At 40.2% G+C, this 24,154-nt stretch overlaps 1 protein-coding gene across 1 annotated transcript in view; it reads left to right on the forward strand.

Annotated features, from left to right (window-relative positions):
- The window catches only part of FBXW8 (F-box and WD repeat domain containing 8), a 117,668-nt gene that overhangs the window by 50,006 nt on the left and 43,508 nt on the right, over positions 1-24,154 (forward strand). Inside the window, exons 6-7 of the mRNA XM_007189655.2 lie at positions 18,348-18,544; positions 21,491-21,697. Of these exons, the coding sequence (XP_007189717.2) occupies positions 18,348-18,544; positions 21,491-21,697 (404 nt within the window). The remainder of the gene's footprint in view (positions 1-18,347; positions 18,545-21,490; positions 21,698-24,154) is intronic.

Raw genomic sequence — 24,154 nt, forward strand, 5'->3', positions numbered from 1 at the left:
GACATGTAACATTGTGTAAGTTTAAGGTGTATAGTGTGTTACTTTGATACATTTTTATACTGTAATATGACTGCCATTATAGTGATATTATCACATTACATAATTATAGTACAATATTGTTATCTGTATTCATTATACTATACATTAGAACCCTGTGGTTTATTCACCACTTGTCACAAGTTTGTACCTTGAAACACCATCAGTCTTATCCCGCCTACCCCCCCCCACCCCCTGGTAACCACCGTTTTACTCCGTTTTTTTAAACAGGTTTGACTTTTTTAGATTTCACATGTAGGTGATACCATACAGTACTTGTCTTTCTCTGTCTGACTTATCTCACTTAGCATAATATGCTCAAAGTCCATCCACCTTGTTGAAAATGGCAGGATTTCCTTCTTTCTCATGGCTGAATAATATTTTATTGTGTATGTATAGCACGTCTTTTTAATCCATTCATCCATTGATGGGCATTTGGCTTGTATCCATACCTTGGCTATTGTAAATAATGCTGTAATAAACCTGGGAATGCTTACATCTCGTTAATGACATAGCTTGAAACGTTGTCCACGTCGGTGTATGGAGAAGATGCTCCTTTTTCATGGTATTCCATTGTGTACAAGCACTGTGGTTTATTTACACAGTCCTTTATTGAGGAACAGTTGTGTTATGCTTTTGCTATTACAGTGTGGTAGTGAAAAGCCTTGTACATATGACATTTCATGTGAATGCAGGAAGGATTATTTCCTACAAAAATGTCTGGGTCAAAAGGTGGATGCAAATGGGCTTATATTTTGCACTCGAACCAGCAGGGTATGAAGTTGTGCCCATTTTCTCAGCAAAGTATGTTTCAGACTGTTCAGTATTTGTCACTTTGATAGATAAGAAATGGTTTCCAAATGTTTCAACTTACATTTCTCTTAGTGTGAGAGAGGTTGAATTTTTTCACATGTGTACCTGCTACTTGTAATTCTTTTTTCTTCTGTTACTGTTAGGGCTTTAAAAATTTTTTTTTATTGAGATGATACTATATAAATTTCAGGTGTACAACATAGTGATTCACAGTTTTTAAAGGTTGTACTCCATTTATAGTTATTATAAAATATTGACTATATTCCCTATGCTGTACAATATATCCTGGTAGCTTATTTATTTTATACGTAGTAGTTTGTCCCTCTTAAACCCTTATCCCATCTTGCCCCAGCTGTCCCTCCCCCTTTCCCTCTCCCAGTAGTAACCACTAGTTTATTCTCTGTATCTGTGAGTCTGTTTCCTTTTTGTTGTATTTGCTAGTTTGTTTTATTTTTTTTATTTATTTATTTTTGGCTGTGTTGGGTCTTCGTTTCTGTGCGAGGGCCTTCTCTAGTTGTGGCAAGCGGGGGTCACTCTTCATCGCAGTGCGTGGGCCTCTCACTGCCGTGGCCTCTCTTGTTGCGGAGCACAGGCTCCAGACGCACAGGCTCAGTAGGTGTGGCTCACGGGCCCAGTTGCTCCGCGGCATGCGGGATCCTCCCGGTCCAGGGCTCGAACCCGTGTCCCCTGCATTGGCAGGCAGACTCTCAACCACTGCGCCACCAGGGAAGCCCTGTTTTATTTTTAAGATTCCACATATAAGTGAGATCATACAGTATCTGTCTTTCTCTGTCTGACTTATTTCACTTAGCATAATGCCCTCTAAGTCCATCCATGTTGTTGCAAATGGCAAAATTCCATTCTTTTTTATGGCTGAGTAGTATTCCATTTTGTGTGTGTGTGTGTGTGTGTGTGTGTGTGTGTGTGCACGTGTGTACGTGTGTACACCACATCTTTACCCATTCATCTATTGATGGACAATTAGGTTGCTTCCATATCTTGGCTATTGTAAATAATGCTGCTGTGAAGATTGGGGTGCATGTATCTTTTCAAATTAATATTTTCATTTTTTTCAAATATATACCCGGGAGTGGAATTGCTTAGTCATATGGTAGTTATATTTTTAGTTTTTTGAGGAACCTCCATACTGTTTTCCACAGTGGCTGCACCAATTTACATTCCCACCAGCAGTGTATAAGGGTTCCCTTTTCTCCACATCCTCGCCAACATTTGTTACTTGTGTTCTTTTGGATGATAGTGTTATGGCTTATCTTTATATTTGAATCTTGACCAGTATAGAGTTCATCCTAGAATAGTATATGAATCTGATTATATCTTAACAGCATCTCTTATTAGAAAGCCCATCTCTACCTCACTGGTTTGAGGTGCTGCCTTTACAAGTTTTTGCATATGAAACTCTTTTAGTATTTCCGTCTGTTTCTGGATGTTACATTCTGTTCAGTTGATCTGTCTAGTTGTTTACACTTACATCATCACGTTTGTCTGTCTTATTATTTTGGGTTTCATTTTACCCTTCTGTGGGTAAAACCTATAGTACTTCCTTGGCTGCATCGTTTACATTGAAATCTTTGCTTTGTCTTGAATTCCTTTTGGTATTAGGATTGTTTCTTTGATAAAAGCTCTTGTGTTTTCTTGCTCCTCTCTCACTCAGCTTGTTTTACCAGTCTGATGGGAATTGTTACTTTCTGAGATAAGCAACAACTTCTCATTCCCCCCTCCAACCTCACCCCAGACCTCAGGTGGCATTGTCTTTGGTCTTACTTCAGTTTAACAGATTGTCACTATGGTATTTGTACCAACATACTCCTGAGTAACTACTGGGCAAAGACAGGTTGAAATAATCAAACACACATTTTGTATTGTTGCTTTCTAGGAGCAGGGAACACGCGCTTCTTAGGCAGTGCCATAGCACAAAGGAAATTCACCTCGTGAGGTCTGAAATTCGTGACTGTGCCCCACAGAAAAGAAGAATAAGATAATAAAATGAGTCAGTGAACTTCAGCTCCCTGTTTGTGCCAAAGGGAAGGTCTGTAGCCATTGAGACCCCCTTGATGGTCTGTCTGTACACATATTCTCCGCAGAAGGAGTCAGGTCCAGAGGGAGAGATGGAAACTGCTTTGGGAAAAAGTTAGTCATCCCCACGTCCTTTTTAGCCTCCTGGCCCTGCAGGAACACTGTACACCCACCTGGGGTGTTGAGATTTGGCAAGATGATCCACAGTTGTGATTTTTTGAATTCCAACCCACTGGCCTCATATTTCTTCTGCCTTGTTTCCGATTGTCAGCACTGGCCGTCCTCCAGTTTGATTTTACCACTAATTGTGTTGCACGTTACCGTACCGAAATGAATCAAATCAAAATGCTTTTCCTGGAGCATTAGATAAAGCAGGCGAAGGTTCTGAGTAATGAGCAGATGCTACTAATGCAGGGACAGTGCAGACCTTGCCAGGACTCCATCTGCTCCATGCTTGCCTGCCTTTGGCCTCGAGCCACAGCATTAGGGAATGGCAGAATACTCGAAACCCGCTCCCTGTTCAGAGTTTGTCACGAAAACTCACTCTTTGGTGAGAAGTGAGATTACCCACTTCTTAGGTGCAAAGAAGTTCTTATTTGTCCCCGTCAGTGGAGAGAGGAGAGACAAGACCCAGTGCACATTAGCATGTGGAAGCCGAGCTAGGACAGCCAACAGCCGTCTTTCTGTGGTGCCGTCAAGCAAGGCAAAGTGGCTTATCCACTCCCGCAGCACCCCTAGTGCAGTTGTCTGAGTACACGCATGCTCCACTGCCCAGGGCTGCGCCTGACCTGGGCCGAAGTGACTGTGATTCCTCATTTACTGTCGTACACACAATGGGTGGGAGTGGGTCTCTCCAAGCTTCTTTTTAGCAGTGAACAGTAGGACCATATTTTAGACGGCTATAGAGACTAGGTGCTTCCAAAGTTTTATTTGTAATTTTATGTTGAATAAAAAATCAGTTCTGCAATAGTTTTGTTTGTCTCTCGTTTGTATGTTGATGATGACATTTCAATTTAATAACATAACCTTTGAATGTAATATTCAATCTCCTCCTCTCCCCTGGTGTTTCAGAAGTGGATTATTAACATACTAATGCATTGCTTAGGAGATGGCTAGGACACCTGACTGTGGATTGTGGAGAATTTTGTGTTTTTTCAAGGCCTGCCTTTTCTGGTCATTTTTCTCTTAAAAGTTTCGATAAGTAATTCTTGCCTGAAACCTTTGCCTACCCTTAGGTCTTAGGAGTCTTATTCAGACACTCGGTGGACAAAACAATATGAAACAACTTTCTGATAAAAACCAAAAAAATACCAGATGGAGTCCTTTTTTCTTAACAGTAAGAGTGCTCACATTTTAAAGATATTCAGAGTGGATTTAAAAATTGAAATGCAGAGTTTTGAACTGAGGTGGTTCTTTCAGTACTGAGGAAGTATTTCTTAGGGCATTGAACTTTAAAGTTGACTGCCACCTGGAATGGTCCAGGATGTTAGATTTTGTTTCATAGACAAGCCATAGAGACTATGTTTATGTGATGGAGGAAGTTGCTGAATAAAAATGCTTTTTTAAAGTTTTTCTATTCTTCAGTGAGGGGAGTTTGAAGTTATATTTGTTTTACACTTGCTTATATGTGCTTTGGACTGAATATGCATTGTAACTAAATAATAGTTCGGAGTTCCTTAAGTAGCATTCCACTGATAAAATCGTGGGTGGGAGTTGTGAGATCTCTAGGAAATTTTTAAAAATCTGTGTACTTTTATGGTAATTTTAAAAAGGAATCTGGATCTTTTGACCTTGTAACTAAACCATACTGTGAGATCTCATTATTTGAATTTGCATTTTGTAGTCACAGGCTGTTGGCACCAAGTGATCACCTGTGTGCCTTGTAATGCTTTGTTTTTCACACTGATTCATAGATGAATTCTTAGAGGTCTGCAAGCTCTCAAATTTAAGAAACACTGGAGAGGGAAGTTCTCATGCTTTAGGCACACATTAACAGATGATCAATTTCTAGGATAACTACAAAATTTTGAAGTTACTAGTGAAAATAATTTGAAATAGTTTTATCATGCAGAAAACAGTGGCACATTGCATTTATGATACAAGGTTCCTTTGGTTAATTGGGGGGTGGTTTTACTGAACACTGATTTTTTTTTAAAATACATCTTTATTGGAGTATGATCGCTTTACAATGTTGTGTTAGTTTCTGCTGTACAAGAAAGTGAATCAGCTGTATGCATACATATATCCCCATATCCCCTCCCTCTTGAGCCTCCCTCCCACCTGCCCTATCCCACCCCTCTAGGTCATCACAAAGCACCGAACTGATCTCCCTCTGCTATGCAGCAGCTTCCCACTAGCTATCTATTTTACATTTGGTAGTGTATATATGTCAGTGCCACTCTCTCACTGTGTCCCAGCCTCCCCTTCCCCCACTGTATCCTCAAGTCTGTTCTCAGCGTCTGTATCTTTATTCCTGCCCTACCACTAGGTTCATCAGTACCAGTTTTCTAGATTCCATATATATGCGTTAGCATACGGTATTTGTTTTTCTCTTCCTGACTTACTTCACTCTGTATGACAGACTCTAGGTCCATCCACCTCACTACAAATAACTCATTTTCGTTCCTTTTTATGGCTAATATTCCATAGTGTATATTGAACGCTGATTTTTTTTTTTAACATCTTTACTGGAGTATAATCGCTTTACAATGTTGTGTTAGTTTTTGCGGTATAACAAAGTGAATCAGCTATATGTATACATATATCCCCATATCCCCTCCCTCTTGCGTCTCCCTCCCACCCTCCTTATCCCACCCCTCTTGGTGGTCACAGAGCACCAAGCTGATCTCCCTGTATGATGCAGCTGCTTCCCACTAGCTATATATTTTACATTTGGTAGTATATATATATGTCAGTGCTACTCTCTCACTTCGTCCCAGCTTACCCTTCCCCCTTCGTATCCTCAAGTCCATTCTCTACGTCTGCATCTTTATTACTGTCCTGCCCCTAGGTTCATTAGAACCATTTTTTTAGATTCTGTATATATTGAGCACTGATTTTTAATAAATTTTTAAACATAGCATGATGCATAAATTTTGAACGGAATGAAAATTAGAAACAGTATATCAGTATATGGGATGTAGCTAAGGCAATGCTTAGAGGGAAATTTATAGCATTAAGTGCTTATACTAGAAAAGAGAAAGTCTCAAATCAACAGTATAGCTTTTCACCTTGAACTAGAAAAAGAAGAGAAAGTTAAACAAAATAAGCAGAAGGAATAAAGTAATAAAGATAAGGGCAGAAATCAATGAAGTAGAATAGAGAAAAAAAACAATAGAGGAAAATCAATGAAATGGACAACTGTTCCTTTGAAAATTTTGATCGAATTGACAAACCCTAACCAGATTAATCAGGAAAAAAAAGAGGAAAGAAATGAATTACCCACATCAGGAATGTAAGAGGGGACATCACTACAGATCCTATAGATATTAAAAAGTTACAGTGGACTATTATGAACAACTTTATGCCAATAAATTCAACCAGTTAGATAAAATGGATAAATTGATTTTTTGAAAAACCAACTACCTAAGTTCACTTAATAAGAACTGTAAAACATGAATAGCTGTATTTCCATTAAAGAAATTGAATTTGTTTTTTTTTTTTTTTTTTTTTAAGAAATTCACGTTCTTTTATTTATTTATTTATGACTGTGTTGAGTCTTCGTTTCTGTGCGAGGGCTTTCTCCAGTTGCGGCGAGTGGGGACCACTCTTCATCGCGGTGCGCGGGCCTCTCTCTGTCGCGGCCTCTCTTGTTGCGGAGCACAGGCTCCAGACGCGCAGGCTCAGTAATTGTGGCTCACGGGCCCAGTTGCTCCGTGGCATGTGGGATCTTCCCAGACCGGGGCCCGAACCCGTGTCCCCTGCATTGGCAGGCAGACTCTCAACCACTGCGCCACCAGGGAAGCCCAAGAAATTGAATTTGTAATTTAGAAGTTTCCACAAAGAAGACTGCAAGCCAAATGGCTTTACTGGTGAATTCTACCAGACACTTAAGGAAGAAATAATACTAATTCTACACACTTCCATAAAATAGACTAAGAGGAACACTTCTCAACTCAGCTTGTGAGGCCAGCATTACCTATCAAGACTAAAGAAGAAAAAATAATAACTAATATATGATAACAAGTATACTACAGATTGATAGTCCTCATGAACATAGATGTAAAAATCCTCTAGTGTTATCATTAGAACTTTCATTGTAAATCCATCCTAATTGAGAAGTCACTTAGTTTTCAGGGCAGCTACTGAAAACATTTGTAAGATACAAGTTAAAATGTTTTTACTTTTGTTAGGGATAGCCTTTCAAATTATTTTTTAAAACCATTTTATTATGGAAAATTCAAAATATGCAGAAGTGGAGAGAATAGTATGATGAGCCCCCATATCCCTGTCCCTCAGCTTCAGTAGTTACCAGCATTGCTTTTAAATTACACAGGTTTCTAAATATTATACAGTTATATCACTCAACATATGAGTGGAGCTATTTTTGAAGACAGACATATTTTCCTGTTAGCAGTAAACAGTAGTTTTAAAAAGAAAAAGAACAAGGAGGCTAAGACTTGCTGAATGCCAGTCCTGGCCCAGGCCCTGTGCCAGCCTGATCCAGGAGAAGTGGTGGTGATGTTACCGATTGGATTCCTTTGGAGTTTTTTTTTTTTTTTAATTTATTTTATTTATTCATTTTTGGCTGCATTGGGTCTTCCCTGCTGCGCGCGGGCTCCCTTTAGTTGCGGCGAGCAGGGGCCACTCCTTGCAGCGGTGTGCGGGCTTCTCATTGTGGTGGCCTCTCCTGTTGCGGAACACGGGCTCTAGGCACGCGGGCTTCAGTAGTTGTGGCATGCGGGCTCAGCAGTTGTGGCTCGCGGGCTCTAGAGAGCAGGCTCAGTAGTTGTGGCGCACGGGCCTAGTTGCTCTGTGGCATGTGGAATCTTCCAGGACCAGGGCTTGAACCTATGTCCCCTGCATTGGCAGGCGGACTCCTAAGCACTGTGCCACAAGGGAAGCCCTTTCCTTTGGAGTTTAATTCACTTTAACCCATCAATGAATCGGAAGTAGAATTTGAGTTTTTAATTTAATTTTGTATATCCGTGTTAAATATTAATTATAAAATTATGTGGATTGTGATTGGGAAAAATAATAAAGATTTCTCATCACTGATAAAATTAATATTTATAAAGATATGTGTACAAATTATAACAAATTGTTTGATGTAGTATTACATGTAGAAAAAACATGTAGTAAAAAAGTGTTCTTTCTCTCCCTACCACTACCAGGTCCTGGTTCCCCCCAGTCACCCCCTCTCTTCTCTAGAGACGTTGACCACTCCCAGCGTCTGATATAGTTTTCCAGATATACTCTATATTGTTTACATCACTTAGTACTTATAGTGCAGGAGAAAATTGGCTGGAGTTAGTGGCTGTGTGCACAATGATGTCTTCCTTGCACTATCTGCCTTCTCTGCACTTCCCCTTATAGAAGAGCTGGTCCAAATTCTTCCCCATCGATCTGTTTTTCCTTTGACTTTGCTAACTGTAAATGCTTCTATTTAGTCACATTGTCGTATTCCTACACTATATCAGTTGCCTCCTTTTCAATTTACTGTCTCTTTGTTTTTGATTTTCCTTTTTAGAGTGTTCTTTCTTTCTGCTTTGAACTTGAGACTACTAAATGTATTCATCTTTCCTCCTTCTTGACTCAGTTTCGGCTTTGGTGATCTTATGTCTGGTCGTTCCTTTGCTTATGCACTAACCAGTCACTTCATTGGTCCACAAGCCCATTCACATTCCCTTGTCAGTCTGGAATGCAGCTTCCAGAATACTTCATATGTATTGTTTTTCTGCCATAAGCAACAGAGTTCAGCTTTAGAGCTCTGTTCAGCTGGGATGTTGAGGATGACATGCACAGTGGATGCAGCATCTAGGTGAGAGAGAAATTTCATTTAGTTTCTTCTTTTTCAAGACCCTCCATGATTTAGCCCTTCTTTTTATGTCCCTTGTTTATGCTGATTTTAATGTCCTACTGGCCTCTTCTCCCATGAAAGCAGAACTTGTTTTGTCCTCTCAGACTTTACGCCGCTTACATCTCTGGCTTACATTTCATAGTGATGTTGTGTAGACTTAATGAGTGAAGAGGTACACGTTTAGTGAGAGCTATGGGTATATTTATTTATTTATTTATTTTTTCTAAATGCCCGATTTAATACATGAATCAGACATGAAGAAGCCCAAAGAAATAACCCTTGAAGCATCCTTGAAAATCTCTTAACAATTGGTTTCTTCAGCACACGTCTCTTTAACACACAGATTCTTTAACACGTGCCCGTGATGCAGATATTTTACGCAACTGGTTACAAGGAGCGCCTTACAAGCGCTTAGACATGAGACATGCAAGAGGGAAAGCAGTCATTCAGCTGTGGGTTTATGAGAAGCTTCTATATCAGTGAACCCCAGTCCCACCAAAAATGTTACTACTGGGACTTGCGCTTGGCTGCCTCCTGACTCTCCCCTCTCCCAGCTCTTCCCACTTTCCCAGCCTGGTCCAAGCTTCATCAAAGCTATTTTTGGTTACTGCATCACACACACACACACACACCCCCCAGGCCCCCCACAGTCAGCACTCCCATGGCTGCCGTGGGCCAAGGAGAAACTCAGCAGGCGAACCTCTAAATATTTGGGCTGAGAGCAGTGCCTGAAGGGCAAATATCAGGGCCCCTGGACTGGGTGGGCTCCAACTCCCTCCTCACCCCGTCCTGGGTCAGAAGCATCCCCCCCACCCCACACACACAGATGCACTTGGCCAGCCTCCTCAGGCCTGGGAGGTGGCCTGCCCTGGGCCCCTGTTTGCCCCAGGTTTACACTGTAGTAAAAATATGCCTATTTTCTGTCGGCCAGAGATCTGCAGGATTGGCTTTCTTGCATGGCTCCTCCTCTGACATACAGGGAAGAGCAGGGAACACTTACTGATCACCTACGACCTGTATGGGTGTATTTTAAATTTCTGTTAAGATGCTTTTTCTCATGGTAGAATTTCCTTTGACTCCTCGTTAATTTCTTATAGGCAAGTGTTTATTTACATGGTGGACACTGAGATTGCCAGCTGTCTTTATGAATAGTCAGCTTCACTCAGTGTCTCTGAACTGCAGTTAGTTGATCCTGTCTACTTAATTATTATGAAGCTGAGACCAAGCCTCAGGTGTTTATTGTGCGAGCTCAAGTGAACCAGGAGCTCATGGCTAAAATAAGTTCTGATCAAGAAAGCGCGATGGGACTTCCCTGGTTGGGCAGTGGTTAAGAATCTGCCTGCCAATGCAGGGGACACGGGTTCGAGCCCTGGTCTGGGAAGATCCCACATGCTGCAGAGCAACTAAGCCCGTGTGCCACAACTACTGAAGCCCGTGCACATAGAGCCCGAGCTCCGCAACAAAAGAAGCCACCTCAATGAGAAGCCCGCGCACCGCAAGAAAGAGTAGCCCCCGCTCGCCACAACTAGGGAAAGCCTGTGCGCAGCAGGGAAGACCCAACTCAGCCAAAAATAAATTAATTAAAAAAAAAAAAAAAAAAAAAAGTGCGAAAGACCACAAGACAAACTCTGCAGTTCAATAAGTGACCAGTCTATGACTTTCTAAACTGTTAACCTGTTTTAAATTTAATGGTGCATGAAAAAGATCAGAGGGGAGGGATAATACCAATTGTCTTTTTCCAAAACCAGTTCAGCAGTTATTTACCTTTCAAGCAATTAACATAATTACCATTATGCTAAAAAGCAATTTTGGGAAGTTCTGCCCTGAGCTCTTATGATTCCACTGGGACAGTTTTAGTTGGGACTTATCTTTTTGATGGAAGCCTAATTGCAGTTTTGGCTTTGTGCATGCAAACAGAAGCAGCTAATTGTTTAGGCAAATAGCAGATTAATTTAAATATGCATCCCTAATAAAACAAAAATGGTATCCATTGTGGTCCTTGTTCCTATGACGAGGAATATAAATATTCTGTGCAAGTACCATTAGGTGGAGGTCTTAAGGATTGTCGACATTATTTCACAGTGGTAGCACTTTCCTGATATTGAATAATCTTTACAATAGCTAACATAAATCAGTTTAAACTCATTTAGATCCCATTTCCACTATGTGCAGTTTCATTACCACACTCTGGCTGGCCTCCTTTGGGAGGTGGAAGGGGCATGCTGCAAACTGGCATGGGTGCCCATCCACAGCTGCTGAGCAGACTTTATGTCTCCTCCAAAGACTGGCCATCGTTACTCATCTCCCCCTTAATGACTGTTCCTAGGCTAGAGTGAACTCAGAGTTCCTGCAGCCCTGGTGCTGCTTGTCAAGGTGGAGGGCCCTGAGCCCAGAGAGCAGTGGGACTGCCAAGCCCTACTCCTGTCTACTTTATTGGGCCGATGGCCCTCACTCATTGTGGTCTTCCGCCTTTTTTGAGAGACCCTTTTTTTTTTGCCTGTGTCCTTTTCATTTTTCTCATGAATGGAACAGTATTGTGATCCCAGCACTAGCTCAGAGGTAAACATCTTTTATGCAGCCATTGAGGTTTTGTCATGGAGAAAGACAGACATCTGGTCTCCTTTCAGCTTTCCCGGTGTGGGCATCAGCTGAGGGTTATTTATGCCTGGTTCAGGGAATGATGGCAATGACCTGTTTACTAAGTCACTACTGAGGAACCACACAGAAGCTCCCTTTGCATTTGCTGAGAAGTTTTCTCTTGTTTCTCCTTGGCCTAGCATACAGGATAAAGGTGGTAGACACCTTTTGGGGTGTCTCCTTGCTCTGAAGCCCCTCTAGAAGTGGACATATTCATAGAATTTGAGTTGGTCTTTTGACATCAGCTGAGTAGACAAGGATGGGGACCTCAGGCCTGGGGGCAGCTGATTCATGTTCTTGGCTGAACCATTTGGGCTGCAGACTTTCAGTCTCAATTGTGTGCTTGGAGTAGAAGACCTTGTGAAGTGGGGAATAGAGAAAGCTGCTTTGTGTAGAGAGAGAGGGATGCACAGTTACAGAGAGAAGCAGAGGCAAGATGTATGGTGCAGCAAGAGATGTACTACCTTGAGCTGAATGTTTTCCTACTTCTGGTTCTGATCCCTTTTACTGTCCAGCTATATTTCCTGCCCTTGGGTTCCATGAAATAGCCTTGTTCCTTTTCAGTCTGTTTCCTTTTGTATTTAAACCAGTTTCAGTGGATTTGTTTCTTACAACCAAATGTTCCATTGCTAAAACATAAGACAAACATTCAGCAAACCTTTATTGATGTTCAGCCACTTTCGGTACTGTGAAGTCACTCTGTAGGAAATGTAGCAGAAAAAGTGTATTCCACTTCAGGAATCCACCCAGTACTAGGAGCCAAATCCGTATTAGTGCTGTGTCTGCAATACGATAAAACTTGGCCTTTCAAATGAATTTACATCAAATTTTTAAAATCATCACCTGTTTGGGAAGGAAATTTATTTGGCTCTGATAGGTATTGACTAATATTGTGCAATGTATGTGAACCCAGTTCAACTTGAAATGTCTGCATAAGTTAGCTGCTCCTTTTTGAGAATCTTAAAATAGTTTGACAATAGGACTTATCCATTGTTAAACTTAGCCATTGTCCCATTGCAGTTTGTGTATATATCTTTTATATTTTTGTTATATTTTCGTGACTAAAACATGTCTTTCTGCAGTGAGAATTTTGTGAGAACAGAGATCATATCCCTCCTGTATGCCCGCAAACAAGATGCTTGGTGATGCTACTAGAATGTCAGCTCCATGCGGTCAGGGACTTTTTTGTTTTATTTTGTCTTATTCACTGCAGTTTCCCCAGTGCTTAGAAAGGCAGGGGCTCAAATACCTGTTGAATGTATTGTTGAATAACTTTTTGGCTAAATATTGGTTAACATGGATAATAATCCATTACAATATTATAAAACATTCTTATAATTCAAGTATTCACTGTTCAAGCCCCTGCAGTTTTGAGGTTGTAAAAGTAGCATGATATATAACTATATTAAATATTAAAATGACCTTTTATAAAATTAGCTTTCACTCAAGCATCCGTCCTGTTAGCTGCTATGTCTGTTCCTGCTCACCTTGCTCATGTGTCTTGGGGTCAAATATCCAACAACACAGTTGCAAAGTGAAATTGCACATCTTGCAAAAGCTGCAGGATTTAATAATGTTAAAAGTGGTAAGCGGAAGAGCAGTAGAAGTGGTAATTACATGGGTAAATATAAATGGCTTTTTTTGTTATTTCTCTTTAAAAGGCAATTGCCTGCTTATGCAAAAATAATAACAATGTATGTGGGGTTTATAACATACAGTAGAAATAAAAAGTGTGGCAACAATAGCAGAGAGGCTGGGAGGGAGGAAATGGAAGTACGCTGCTTCACTGTATGTGAAGTGGTGTAATATCGCTTGAAGGTAGACTGGTAGTTACAGATGGGTGCTAAAAACCTAAAGCAACAACTAAAATAAACACAAAGAGTTTTGGCTAATAAACCAACAAAGGAATTAAAATGAAATAAACACATAATTAATCCAAATACTCAGTCCAAAAGAAGGCAGAAAAAGAGGGGGAAAGGGAGCAAAGAACAAATGGGACAAATAGAAAACAAGCAGCAAAATGGTAGATTAAACCCATCCTTACCAATAATCACATTAAAGGTAAGTAGTCTAAATACCCCAGTTAAAAGCAAGATCAGTTAAATGCCATCTACAAGAAACCCACTTTAGATATAAAGACACAACGCAAAGTGAAAGGACAGAAAAACACATAGCATGCTAACACTAACCGAAAGAAAGTTGGAGTGACTATATCAATATCAAAGTGGATTTCAGAGCAAAGAACATAACACAAAGAGGGACATTTCATGTAATACAGGGTCACTTCATCAAGAGGACACAACAATCCTAAATGTTAATGCACCTAAAAGTGATCTTGGAGGACTGTGCAAACGATAGTGGCACTGATGACAAGTGGGGATCTGGCCGAGTTATACACTTAATAGCTGCAGTAGAGAAGACGGACAAAGATGATGACACAACAGGCATTCAGAAGAGAAGGATGTGACCATTAAATGGATGGCACCTAGAAGATACTTTCTAAAAAGACCCTTCTTAGAATAGCTCTGCAACCTTGTGGTAAAGGGTATTTTGTTGCATACAATTCTGTTGGGGAAACGATGCCAACAAAACTAGTGCTTGATTAGTAATGAAAAATGTGTTTATAGATAAACTCCATGTGTGCTTCGAGTGAGCTGTGGTTGAATAACTTCCACACTTGGCAGAACACAGGTTAAGTTTATGTCGATTACTCATGGAGCTCATGGTTACTTTATGCACTTGTAAATGCAGCCGCTCATCCTGCACTTCCTAGCTAACTTCCAGCCCAGCCGCCTCACGTACCAAGTGGCTTTGGACCAGTTGTTGAACCACTCAGAGCTTCTGTTTCTTCTGTTTTGTCAAACGAAGATAATGATGCTCTTCCCAAGATGGAAGTTAGCGCTGAAGGGAGAGGAGACAAGTGATTGAACACTCAGAGGCTTCATGCAGTAGTGGTTGCTTTACTGTTTTATTGTAATGTCTGCAAACAAATGCAGTGCAGGCCTATTTGGAAGAGGCACATCCTGGAATGTGCCTGTCTCCTATTTAATGTGTAGAGTCATTGGCATTTTTTGCAGTGTATCTGCTTCTTCTGAGTCGAAATGGAAAGAATTAGCTAAAATATTTGCCAGAGGAATGTGTTGTGGAGCCTTTTGCAATCTGCTTATCCCCCAAGTTTATCATAATTCTTAGAAGAGTGCACTGTGTTTTACATCTGAAGCAACATTTAACTTGAAGAAAGCTCTGCTTTTGTTTGTAATCACCTACTTAGTCTACTGACAGTTTGAAAGGCTTGCAAAGCAACCCACAAGTATTGTTTTCTTCTGACTCGCTGTATTTATTTAGTGATGAATGATACCTTATAGTAAGATCCTAAGTTCAAAGCATTTACTGTTAAGGACAAAGTACAAGACAAGAAAAATGGGAAGAGGGATTGCAAAAAGATGAGAAGTGAAAGCTTTATTTTAGAAAGTTATAGGAAATAGGACTGGATTTATGGATGGGCAATAGAGAGGAAATTAGTGTTATTAATAGATTAAATATGCTCTATAACATGGCAGGCACTATAGAATACATAAAAATGTAGAAATGCTTGGTCTGTCTCCAATATTTTGTGTGGTTTATCTCCTTTAATCTGCCCAACAGTCCTGTGTAATGGGTAATGTTACCTTCAGTTTTACAGATGAAAAAACAGGCTCTCAGCTTTAAGTAACTTGCCCAAGGCCTTCAGCTAGCAAGCAGCGGAGCTGGATTTGAACTCAAACAACCACAGACTGTGTTATCTGCACACAATTATTTTCAGTGATTTTTGAAAATAAAATCAGTTGGAATTGGAACAGGACATTATCCTGCATGATGCAGAAAGTCATTATTTTCTTGAATAAATCTTTGTGGGTAAAAAGGTAGCTTAGTGGATGGGAGTGGTAAAAAATTATTTGGCAAGAAAAGAATAAGTGGCCCTCCAAATACAGAAAAGTTTATATTTCTGATAGAAAAGTGTAAGTTCCTGCAGACAACTGGTTCTCAAACTTGGGCATGCATCCCAGAGTTTGCTGCCCGAGAAGCTGCGTTTGTAAGAAGCCCCCAGGTGTGGCTGATGCTGCTTGTCCGGGGGCTGCACTTGGATGTCATTGCTGTAGACAGTTTGAGAAGGGTGGAGACACAGCCAGTGTGTGTGAGAGGAGTTCATCTGGGGAGCGGCGTTCAAGGGGCTGGGGAGAAGGGTGTATAGTATATGGGTAAATCGTGGTGGTTTTTTTTTTTTTTTTTTTAAACATCTTTATTGAAGTAGAATTGCTTTACAATGGTGTGTTAGTTTCTGCTTTAAAACAAAGTGAATCAGTTATACATATACATATGTTCCCATATCTCTTCCCTCTTGCATCTCCCTCCCTCCCACCCTCCCCATCCCACCCCTCTAGGTGGTCACAAAGCAGAGCTGATCTCCCTGTGCTATGCGGCTGCTTCCCACTAGCTATCTGTTTTACATTTGGTAGTGTATATATGTCCATGACACTCTCTCACCCTGTCACATCTCAGCCCTCCCCCGTGGTGGTTTTTTGTTTGTTTGTTTGTTTTTGGCTGCTCCATCCATGCATCTTGCAGGATCTTAGTTCCCTGACCAGGGATTGAACCCGGGCCCCTGGCAATGGAAGCGTGGAGTCCTAACTACTGGACTGCCAGGGAATTCCCTAAATCGTGGTTTTTAACAAGTCTGGGATAGTCAAGCTCGTGTTTTAGACTATGCAAAATAAAACACCTCTGCTAACTGTGGCTGAAAGAAGGTGGTGGTGAGGAGGGATGTAAAATACTTATAAGAACCTCTTAGAATATAGGTTAATGGCTGTCTTCAGATGTTGCTAGTGTCTAGGTCAGTGCCTGGCATATAAAAAGTGCTCAATAATAATTTCTTGCATGTTACTTCACCTCTTAGAATGGCTATCATCAAAGACAAGAGATAGCAAATGGTGAGGGTGTGAAGAAAATGGAACCCTCATGCAGTGTTAGTGGGCATGTAAATTGGTGCAGCCACTATGGAAAACAGTATGGAGTTTCCTCAAAAAATTAACAGTAGAGCTACCATGTGATCCAGCAATTTGACTTCTGGGTATATATCTGAAAGAAATGAAATCACTATGTTGAAGAGATACCTGCACCCTCGTGTTCACTCACAATAGCCAAGACATGGAAACAGCCTAAGTGTCCGTTGACAGATGAGTGGATAAAGAAGATGTGGTGTATGTATACAGTGGAACACTACTCAGCCACAACAAAGGAGGAAATCCTGCTATTTGCCACAACATAGATGGATCTTGAGGGCATTATGCTAAGTGAGATAAGAGAAAAAAACAAATGCTGTATGATCTCACTTATATGTGGAATCTTAAAAAAAAGAAAAACCTCATAGAAACAGAGATCAGATTTGTGGTTGCCAGGGGTAGAGGAATTGGTTGAAGGTGGTCAAAAGGTACAAACTTCCAGTTATAAAATAAATAAGTTCTGGGGATGTAATGTACAGCATGACGACTATAGTTAATAATACTGTATTGTTTATTTGAAATTTGCTGAGAGAATAGATCTTAAAAGTTCTCATAAGGAAAAGGACATTTGTAACTATGTGAGGTGATGTTAACTAAACTTATTGTGGTAATCATTTCACAGTATATACATATATCGAATCATTCTGTTGTACACCTTAAGCTTATATAATGTTCTGTGTCAATTATATTTTAACAAAACTAGAAAAAATTATTTGTTGCATAGGTGGACAAATAAGAGAATGAATTAAGAACTCCATATGTTAAAACTACTCAGCAATTATGTCCTCCCATTCTTCTTAGATCTCTCTCATAAAAGCATTTTTTAAAAATTTATCTTTTTGGCAAGGATAATTTTGGGGAAATTTTTCAGAATATACAAGGGGATGTTACAGTAAATTTCTCCCCTACTCTTGTCCCTTTTCCCTGGTTTCTTTCCTTAGAGGCCTTAACAATTCTTAACAATTTCTTTTTCATTGTTAAGTTTCTTAAGTATCCTTCCAGGATAGTCTGTGTATACATTTGTGTGTATGTGTGTGTGTACATTTTTTTAAAATGCAAAAGTAACATAGCATACTATACCACTATTCTGTCCTTCCTTTTTTCATTTAACAGTATATTTTATTGATCATTTTATATAGCTCATGTATAAGGCTGACTCTTTTAATTGCTCATTTTATTTAAATTCCAAACTATGGAGATACCATTATTTAAGTATTTCTCTATTGGTGGACATTTAGATAGCTTCCAATCTTTTGACATAGTTAAAAACGTAGTAACTATCCTATATACATTTGTGATTTGGTAGATATTATCAAATTGCCTCCAGAGTTAGGTGAAATAGTTCATACTCCTTTGAACAATTTAAGAGAAAGCCTGTTTCCCCATATCCTCAAAAACAAAATGTTTTATGAAATTTTTTGTCTTTGTCAATTTGGTGAAAAATAGTATCCTATTTTAGTTTTTATTTGTATTTTTCTAATTGTGAGTGAATTTTTGTATTTTTTAAATGTTTATATGTCAACTGCATTTCTTTTTCTGTGAACACCATAGCATGCTCATGTCCTTTGCTCACTTTTCAGTTGCTTTTTTCTTATTGAATCTTAGAAGCTCTTTATATATTAAGGAAATAGGCTCTTTGTTATATGTGATGCAGAATTTTACCAATTTATTATTTATCTTTTAAATTTTCTTTATGTTGCATGATTACTTTATAATTGTGCATACTAAATGAATTTAAAATTGTTACCTGAATTTTTTTTTCTACATAGGATTTCTTAATATTTGGGATCTAAGGACTGGAAGGTATCCTATTCATCGTTTTGAGCATGATGCAAGAATACAAGCACTAGCCCTCAGCCAGGAAGATGCAACTGTTGCCACAGCTTCTGCTTTTGATGTCGTAATGTTATGCCCCAATGAGGAGGGATATTGGCAAATAGCTGCAGAATTTGAAGTTCAGAAACTGGTGAGCTTTTAGTCTGGTCATTTTATTTTTCATTCTTAGAATCTCTGGGTCTGATATAAACAGATAGTAATGATGTTGGCAGTGCCCATTCACTCAGGGCTTTCTGTGGGCCTTATGTCCATAAATCTCACAACAGCCTTGCAAAATAAGTAGTTTTATTTTCCTCATTTACCAAGAAGCCAATAAAGTCTTGGAGCAGTGAATTGACTTGCCCCTGATAAGAAGTTGTGATTCTGACCTCAAGGCTGACATCGGGGCTGCAGTTTCTCATCACTGTGGTCCTCAGCCTCCTTCACATTAACAGGACGTTCACCCCTGGAAATCTGAGATCAGGATCTGGCCTGATAACGTAAGTGAAGATGAGCTCAGTGGTACCATCGCAGGCTATGTGGGAAAGAAAGTTTCCATCCTACACTTTCTCCATCCGAAGATTTTCTCACTTGGCATTAAGGGTAACTCTTGAGTGAGTATAGATTCAAGTCAGTGTTAATCGGGTAGCCGTGTTCCATGACGTCATGTGTGAAGCTCAGTTAACCTTACTAGTTCATTAAATAGAGCCTGTTTCTGAGTTCACTTGTACATGAGCCTCAGCATTTGCATGGTGGGAGATGATTTGGTGGTAAGAAGGAAGAGCTGAAATCTGTCTGTGCTGAATTTGGATTTAATTTAAAGCAAACTTGATTTTGGCACTGGTGGGGGAGTGAACAGAAAAGCCAACGCTGAATAATGAATTGATGGCCTGACCTGGAACAAATCCTGTTCCTCTCCCTTTTCCCCTGGTGAAAATCTTGTTAGACATGAATAACTAAAAAGCCATGGCATCACCGCTTCACCTCTGTAAGCTGCTTGTCCCTTTAATGCTCAGCCTCTGCGGTTCTAGTGTAGTGTTCTCAAAACTGCCTGATGCTGTCTTCTTCTCTTGGAGTTTTATTAGAAAAATGTGAAAGTACCATATTCCTGTCTGTTCTCAAAACTACATAGTGCTTGTTATTTGGTTTCTGCCTAAAGAACACTGTAGATCAACAATAGCTTTATGAACTCAGACAATTACTTGAGACGTGAGTCCCTTCAGAAAGTGCAAATCCGGCCTTGGCAATAAGGTGGCATCCTGGCACCGACCGGAAGCTTTCTGAAGTAGTTTACAGTTCCCAGAAAATGGCACAAGCGCAGTCAGTCTGAGCCTCTTGGTCTATCACACATCCAGCATGAAGGTGAATTACATAGCTAGACTGAGGATGTTGATTTTAGGAAAGCAAGAAGTGATTTTTAGGATGGGGGAGAGAGGAATGAAGCAGCCATTGCTGGAGGCCTGTGTTATAGCGCTCTTTATGTATTATTTCTCACCCTGGGTGAGGGCTGGCCACAGAATGTACTCTCTCTGGAAAAGGCAGCTCCTGGCCTGGGTAGCTGGGCCATCTTTGTCTTCCTCAGACAGGCTCCCTGAATCACAGTGGCAGTGTTCCCAGGTTTGTAATACTGGCCTAGAACAGCCGTCCTTCGCGATGGGCCCTCGGCTGGGGATGTGGGACCACCACTCACACTGTGGGTCCTTAGGGTTAGCAGAGCCACCCAGATGTTTACTGTCTCAAGCGCTTCTGGACAGTTCTCAGGATTCAGGCCTTTGAACTCGTTTGGCTTCTTGTCAGGAACCATGGATTTTCATAGTTACATAGGTGGCTTGCCTTCTGCTTTTGTACTCTCAGAATTTACTCAGGGAGGTGAAAACCCGATGTAAACTGCACTCGGGGGAAGCATGCCACTTACGAACGTAGGAAAGCAAATTATTCTTAAAGGCAGCTCCTCATACCCATGCAGATTAGAGAAAGTAGTAGCAGTAATGCAGCCGGAGGACTGTGGCATAAAAATGCTTGCAGTGGCCTTCCTACCCTAGGATGGCATTGAAAGCAGGAGAAAGTAGGTAACTCGGGTGCTTTTAACCTTTTAGCAACACATTTTTGCTATTTGCACAAATGTTAAAATGTGATTTTGGCTAATTTGGAACTGAGTGAATTTTATTTATTCAGTTTCTTGTGAAAAAAAGAAAAACTAACTTTTATTTTTGAATAGTTATTCTAGCCTCGTGGTTCAGAATTTAAAAGACACAATAAGGTTTACAGTGAGAATCTCCCTTCCACTCTGTCCCACAACTCATTTCCCTCCCTGAAGGCAGCCGTTGTTAGTTAGGTTTGTGCACATACAAGACAAGCGTGTCACAGGCTTCCTCTGCCCCACCTTTACACGCAGTAGCACGCTGTGAATCCTGTTACCTTGCTTTTTTCCCCCAAATTTATCTTAGAGGTGACTCCGTTTGTTTGAGTTTATAAAGGATGTCTTCCTGCTTTTTTCTGTGACCACATGGTATTCCAATACATGGATGTACTGTAAGTTATTTAATTAGTCCCTTAGTAAGGCATGATTAGGGTTTTCTAGTTTTTAGCTATGACCAAATAGTGCTACAGCAAATAACGTTGTACACAGTCGTTTTGCATAAATGTGAGTTTATTTGTAAATAAATTCCTAGAAGTGACTTGCTGTGTCAGAGCATATGCACATCTGACATTGTGTTAAGTGTTCCCAGATTTTGGACCAGATTACATCCCACCAACCTTAATGGGATCCATAAATGTGGTTGTCCCCCCTCCACTTCCAGCCCAATGTCTTATCAGACTAATTGATCTTTACTGATATGACAGATGAAAATGCTATCTTGGTGAATTTTCACCTTTTCTCTTGTTAGGAGTGTGTTGTGTTTCTTTTACGATGAGCATCTTTTCATTTGTGTAGCAACTGTGTTTCACTTCCTGTGAACTGGCCCTTGGCCCGTCTTTTTCTCTTGGGTTGCTGGTCTTCTCATTGCTGTGTAGGAGGAATTGTGTATTTTTGAGCAAGTCAGGATGAATTGTAGGCGAGACCTGAAGGACTAAAATGACTCTTATTCTTTAACAGGTTGACTACCTTGAAATAGTTCCAGATACTGGAAGGTATCCTGTGGCAGTAGCCACTGCTGGAGATCTGGTATACCTGCTAAAAGCCGAAGACTCTGCCAGAACCCTCCATTATGTCTACGGGCAGCCTGTCACATGTCTGGATGTCTCCGCCAACCAGGCTGCTTTTGGTGTGAAGAGTCTGGGATGGGTGTACGAAGGAAACAAGGTACAAAAATAGCAAGATGTGCAATTAACAAAAAAGAACATGGATTTTATTTTTTAAAAGGCAATTTAAAAATTAAAGATCTCTAATATATTTTTAAAAGATGTGTTCAGGCAATATATATCAGCCTGGTTAAAAATAATTCAGGTATTTCTAAATGATATAATACGATAACTAATTGTTTTCTTTCTCTTCCCTTCCCCCAGCCCTATTCCACAGAAGAAACTATTAACAGTTTTTAGGTATCCATCTAGAAAATTTTAATGCATATATAGGTACATTTATACACTAAAAAACATACCTTTGTTGAAATGAGATCATAGTGTACATACTGCTCTGTGCCCAACGTTTTTATTCAGTAATGTACCCTGGAGAGCATTCCATGTGAGCTCCCTCTCCCTAGAATTCCAGCGATGCTTACAACCCGTAGTCTGCTTAACCAGTCTCCTCACTAGTGGGCATTTAGGTTGCTTTCTCTGTTTGGGCTGTTACAGACAGTGCTGCAGTGCATGTTGCAACTTGTAAATCTCTAGGATAAATTGCTAGCAATTATGTTGCTTGGTCAGAGGGTTGATGGACATTGCCAAGTTGCCGTCTAAAAAGGTTGCATCAAAATTTACATTCATTCTTATCCACAGTTTGTAAAAGTGCCTCTGATACTCTTTGAGCCAGAAACAGGGAGACAAGTTTTTAATCGAAATTCTTTGCATGATGACTCAATTTTATCACTACTTAGTATTTTACCATCCTGACTGCAGGCCAAGTACTTAGTCTTAAAGCTGACTTACAGAACTCTTTCTCTTCCCGTGGAATCGGGGGAGAGGGATAAAGGTTTGTTTTGTTTTGCTTTTCCTCCAATTTGCTGGGTCTTGACCTTGCTGGCAGTGGGTGTAATCCCGGGAAGGAACTTCTCTGAGCCAGCAGCTCCTCTGACGACGTCCTTCTCCTAAGGAAGGAGGCCCTTTTCACGTAGCAGTGTTGTGACCTGGAAAAGAGCCAGTCTCTGGATGCACACCGTCTGTGTTCCAGCTCCAGCCCTACCACCTGCTACCCTGTGTGACCTTAAACAGGTTGCTTAACCCTCATTATGCCTCAGTTCCCTCATTTGTAAAAGGGAGTTCATAATGGTACCTACTTCATAGAATTGTAGGATTAAATGAAAACATACGTGTAAAGCTTTAAGCATAGTACCTGGCATTGTAGAGTTAGCGATCACTGTGTGCTTCCTGTTCTTTCTAACACTCATAGTTTGAGTCTAGCCTCTGGTTGTGATTTTTACATCTTGTTTCTCCTATGTAGTCACCTGTAAGGTCAAATCTCACCTATCTAGGTGTTCACTGGCTTTGCAACATGGATTCCAATTATATATTCTTCAACCAGGAAGATACATAAAGCTGTAGAAAATACATGTGGCTTAGTTTAGTCTCACTGTGAGAAGGGATCCCTTTGTGCTCAAGTTGGCCTGCTTTGCTGGAGTATATTCAGCATATCTTAGCTGGAAAGTCTGTGATGATATAATTCCTGTGTTTTGTCTTCCCAGGAAGTGGGGGGAAAGGGACAGCAATTGGTTTCCTAAGGCAGTTTCCTTTCTTAGCCTTTGAAAACACTTTCTTTTCTGATCCCTGGTGAGCTCATTTGATGAGAGGAGAGAGACTGTTTGCTTTCTAATTTTTCATCCATCATGCTTTCAAGTTTCAGTTATCTCACTTATTTCTCGAGTTCTCAGTGTAGTGAGGTGATAGTTTATTTAATCCTAGCCTGGTTTAAATTTTTCATATTTTTAATAAACTTTTCATCTAACAGGTCCTATTTCTCTTCGACTTACCTGAGTGGATCTGTTTCTGTAGTGATACAATTGCAGTGGATATATTTGAGAAACCAGTTAAAGGGATAGCTCAGCACAAAATTAGACTGGGAGCATCCTTTAGGTGTTGATGTAAGTAGGCACTTTTTTGGATGCCTCTCAATATTTCCAACCCAATTAAAAAGCATTAATTATAATAATTAGCTGATTCTTATGTTAATTTGATGAAAATTCATTTTTAAAAGTTTATAGTCCCTCTAATAACTTGTTAACGGGTAGTTTTCATTGGTGTTTTAAAATTAAGAGTGGAAGTAAAAGTAAACACAAAAATGTGTTTAAGTGCCTCTTTGAAATCTGACAGTAGCATTTAGTCATCCAAATATTTTGTGAGTACCCCACCAAACCTTCAAACACTTGTGTGGGTGGGTGGGTTGTTGTTAGTAGTGCTGGTGATAACTCTGCATTGAGATGCTTTTCCAACATGAACGCCACCCACTTGAACGTGAGGGAAGCCAAGCTTTAACTGTGAAACTTTCCTTATTTTTGCAGAGGTAGGACTTTCTATCTGATTACGTTTAATGGATTTGCTGCTTCCTCAGAAAAACCAGCATTTCTGTGTGAATTAAGCCATGTAATGGGTGGCTCTGTGAGATTTT

Source organism: Balaenoptera acutorostrata, chromosome 13 (genome assembly GCF_949987535.1).
Source record: "Balaenoptera acutorostrata chromosome 13, mBalAcu1.1, whole genome shotgun sequence".
NCBI classification, from domain to species: Eukaryota; Metazoa; Chordata; class Mammalia; order Artiodactyla; family Balaenopteridae; genus Balaenoptera; species Balaenoptera acutorostrata.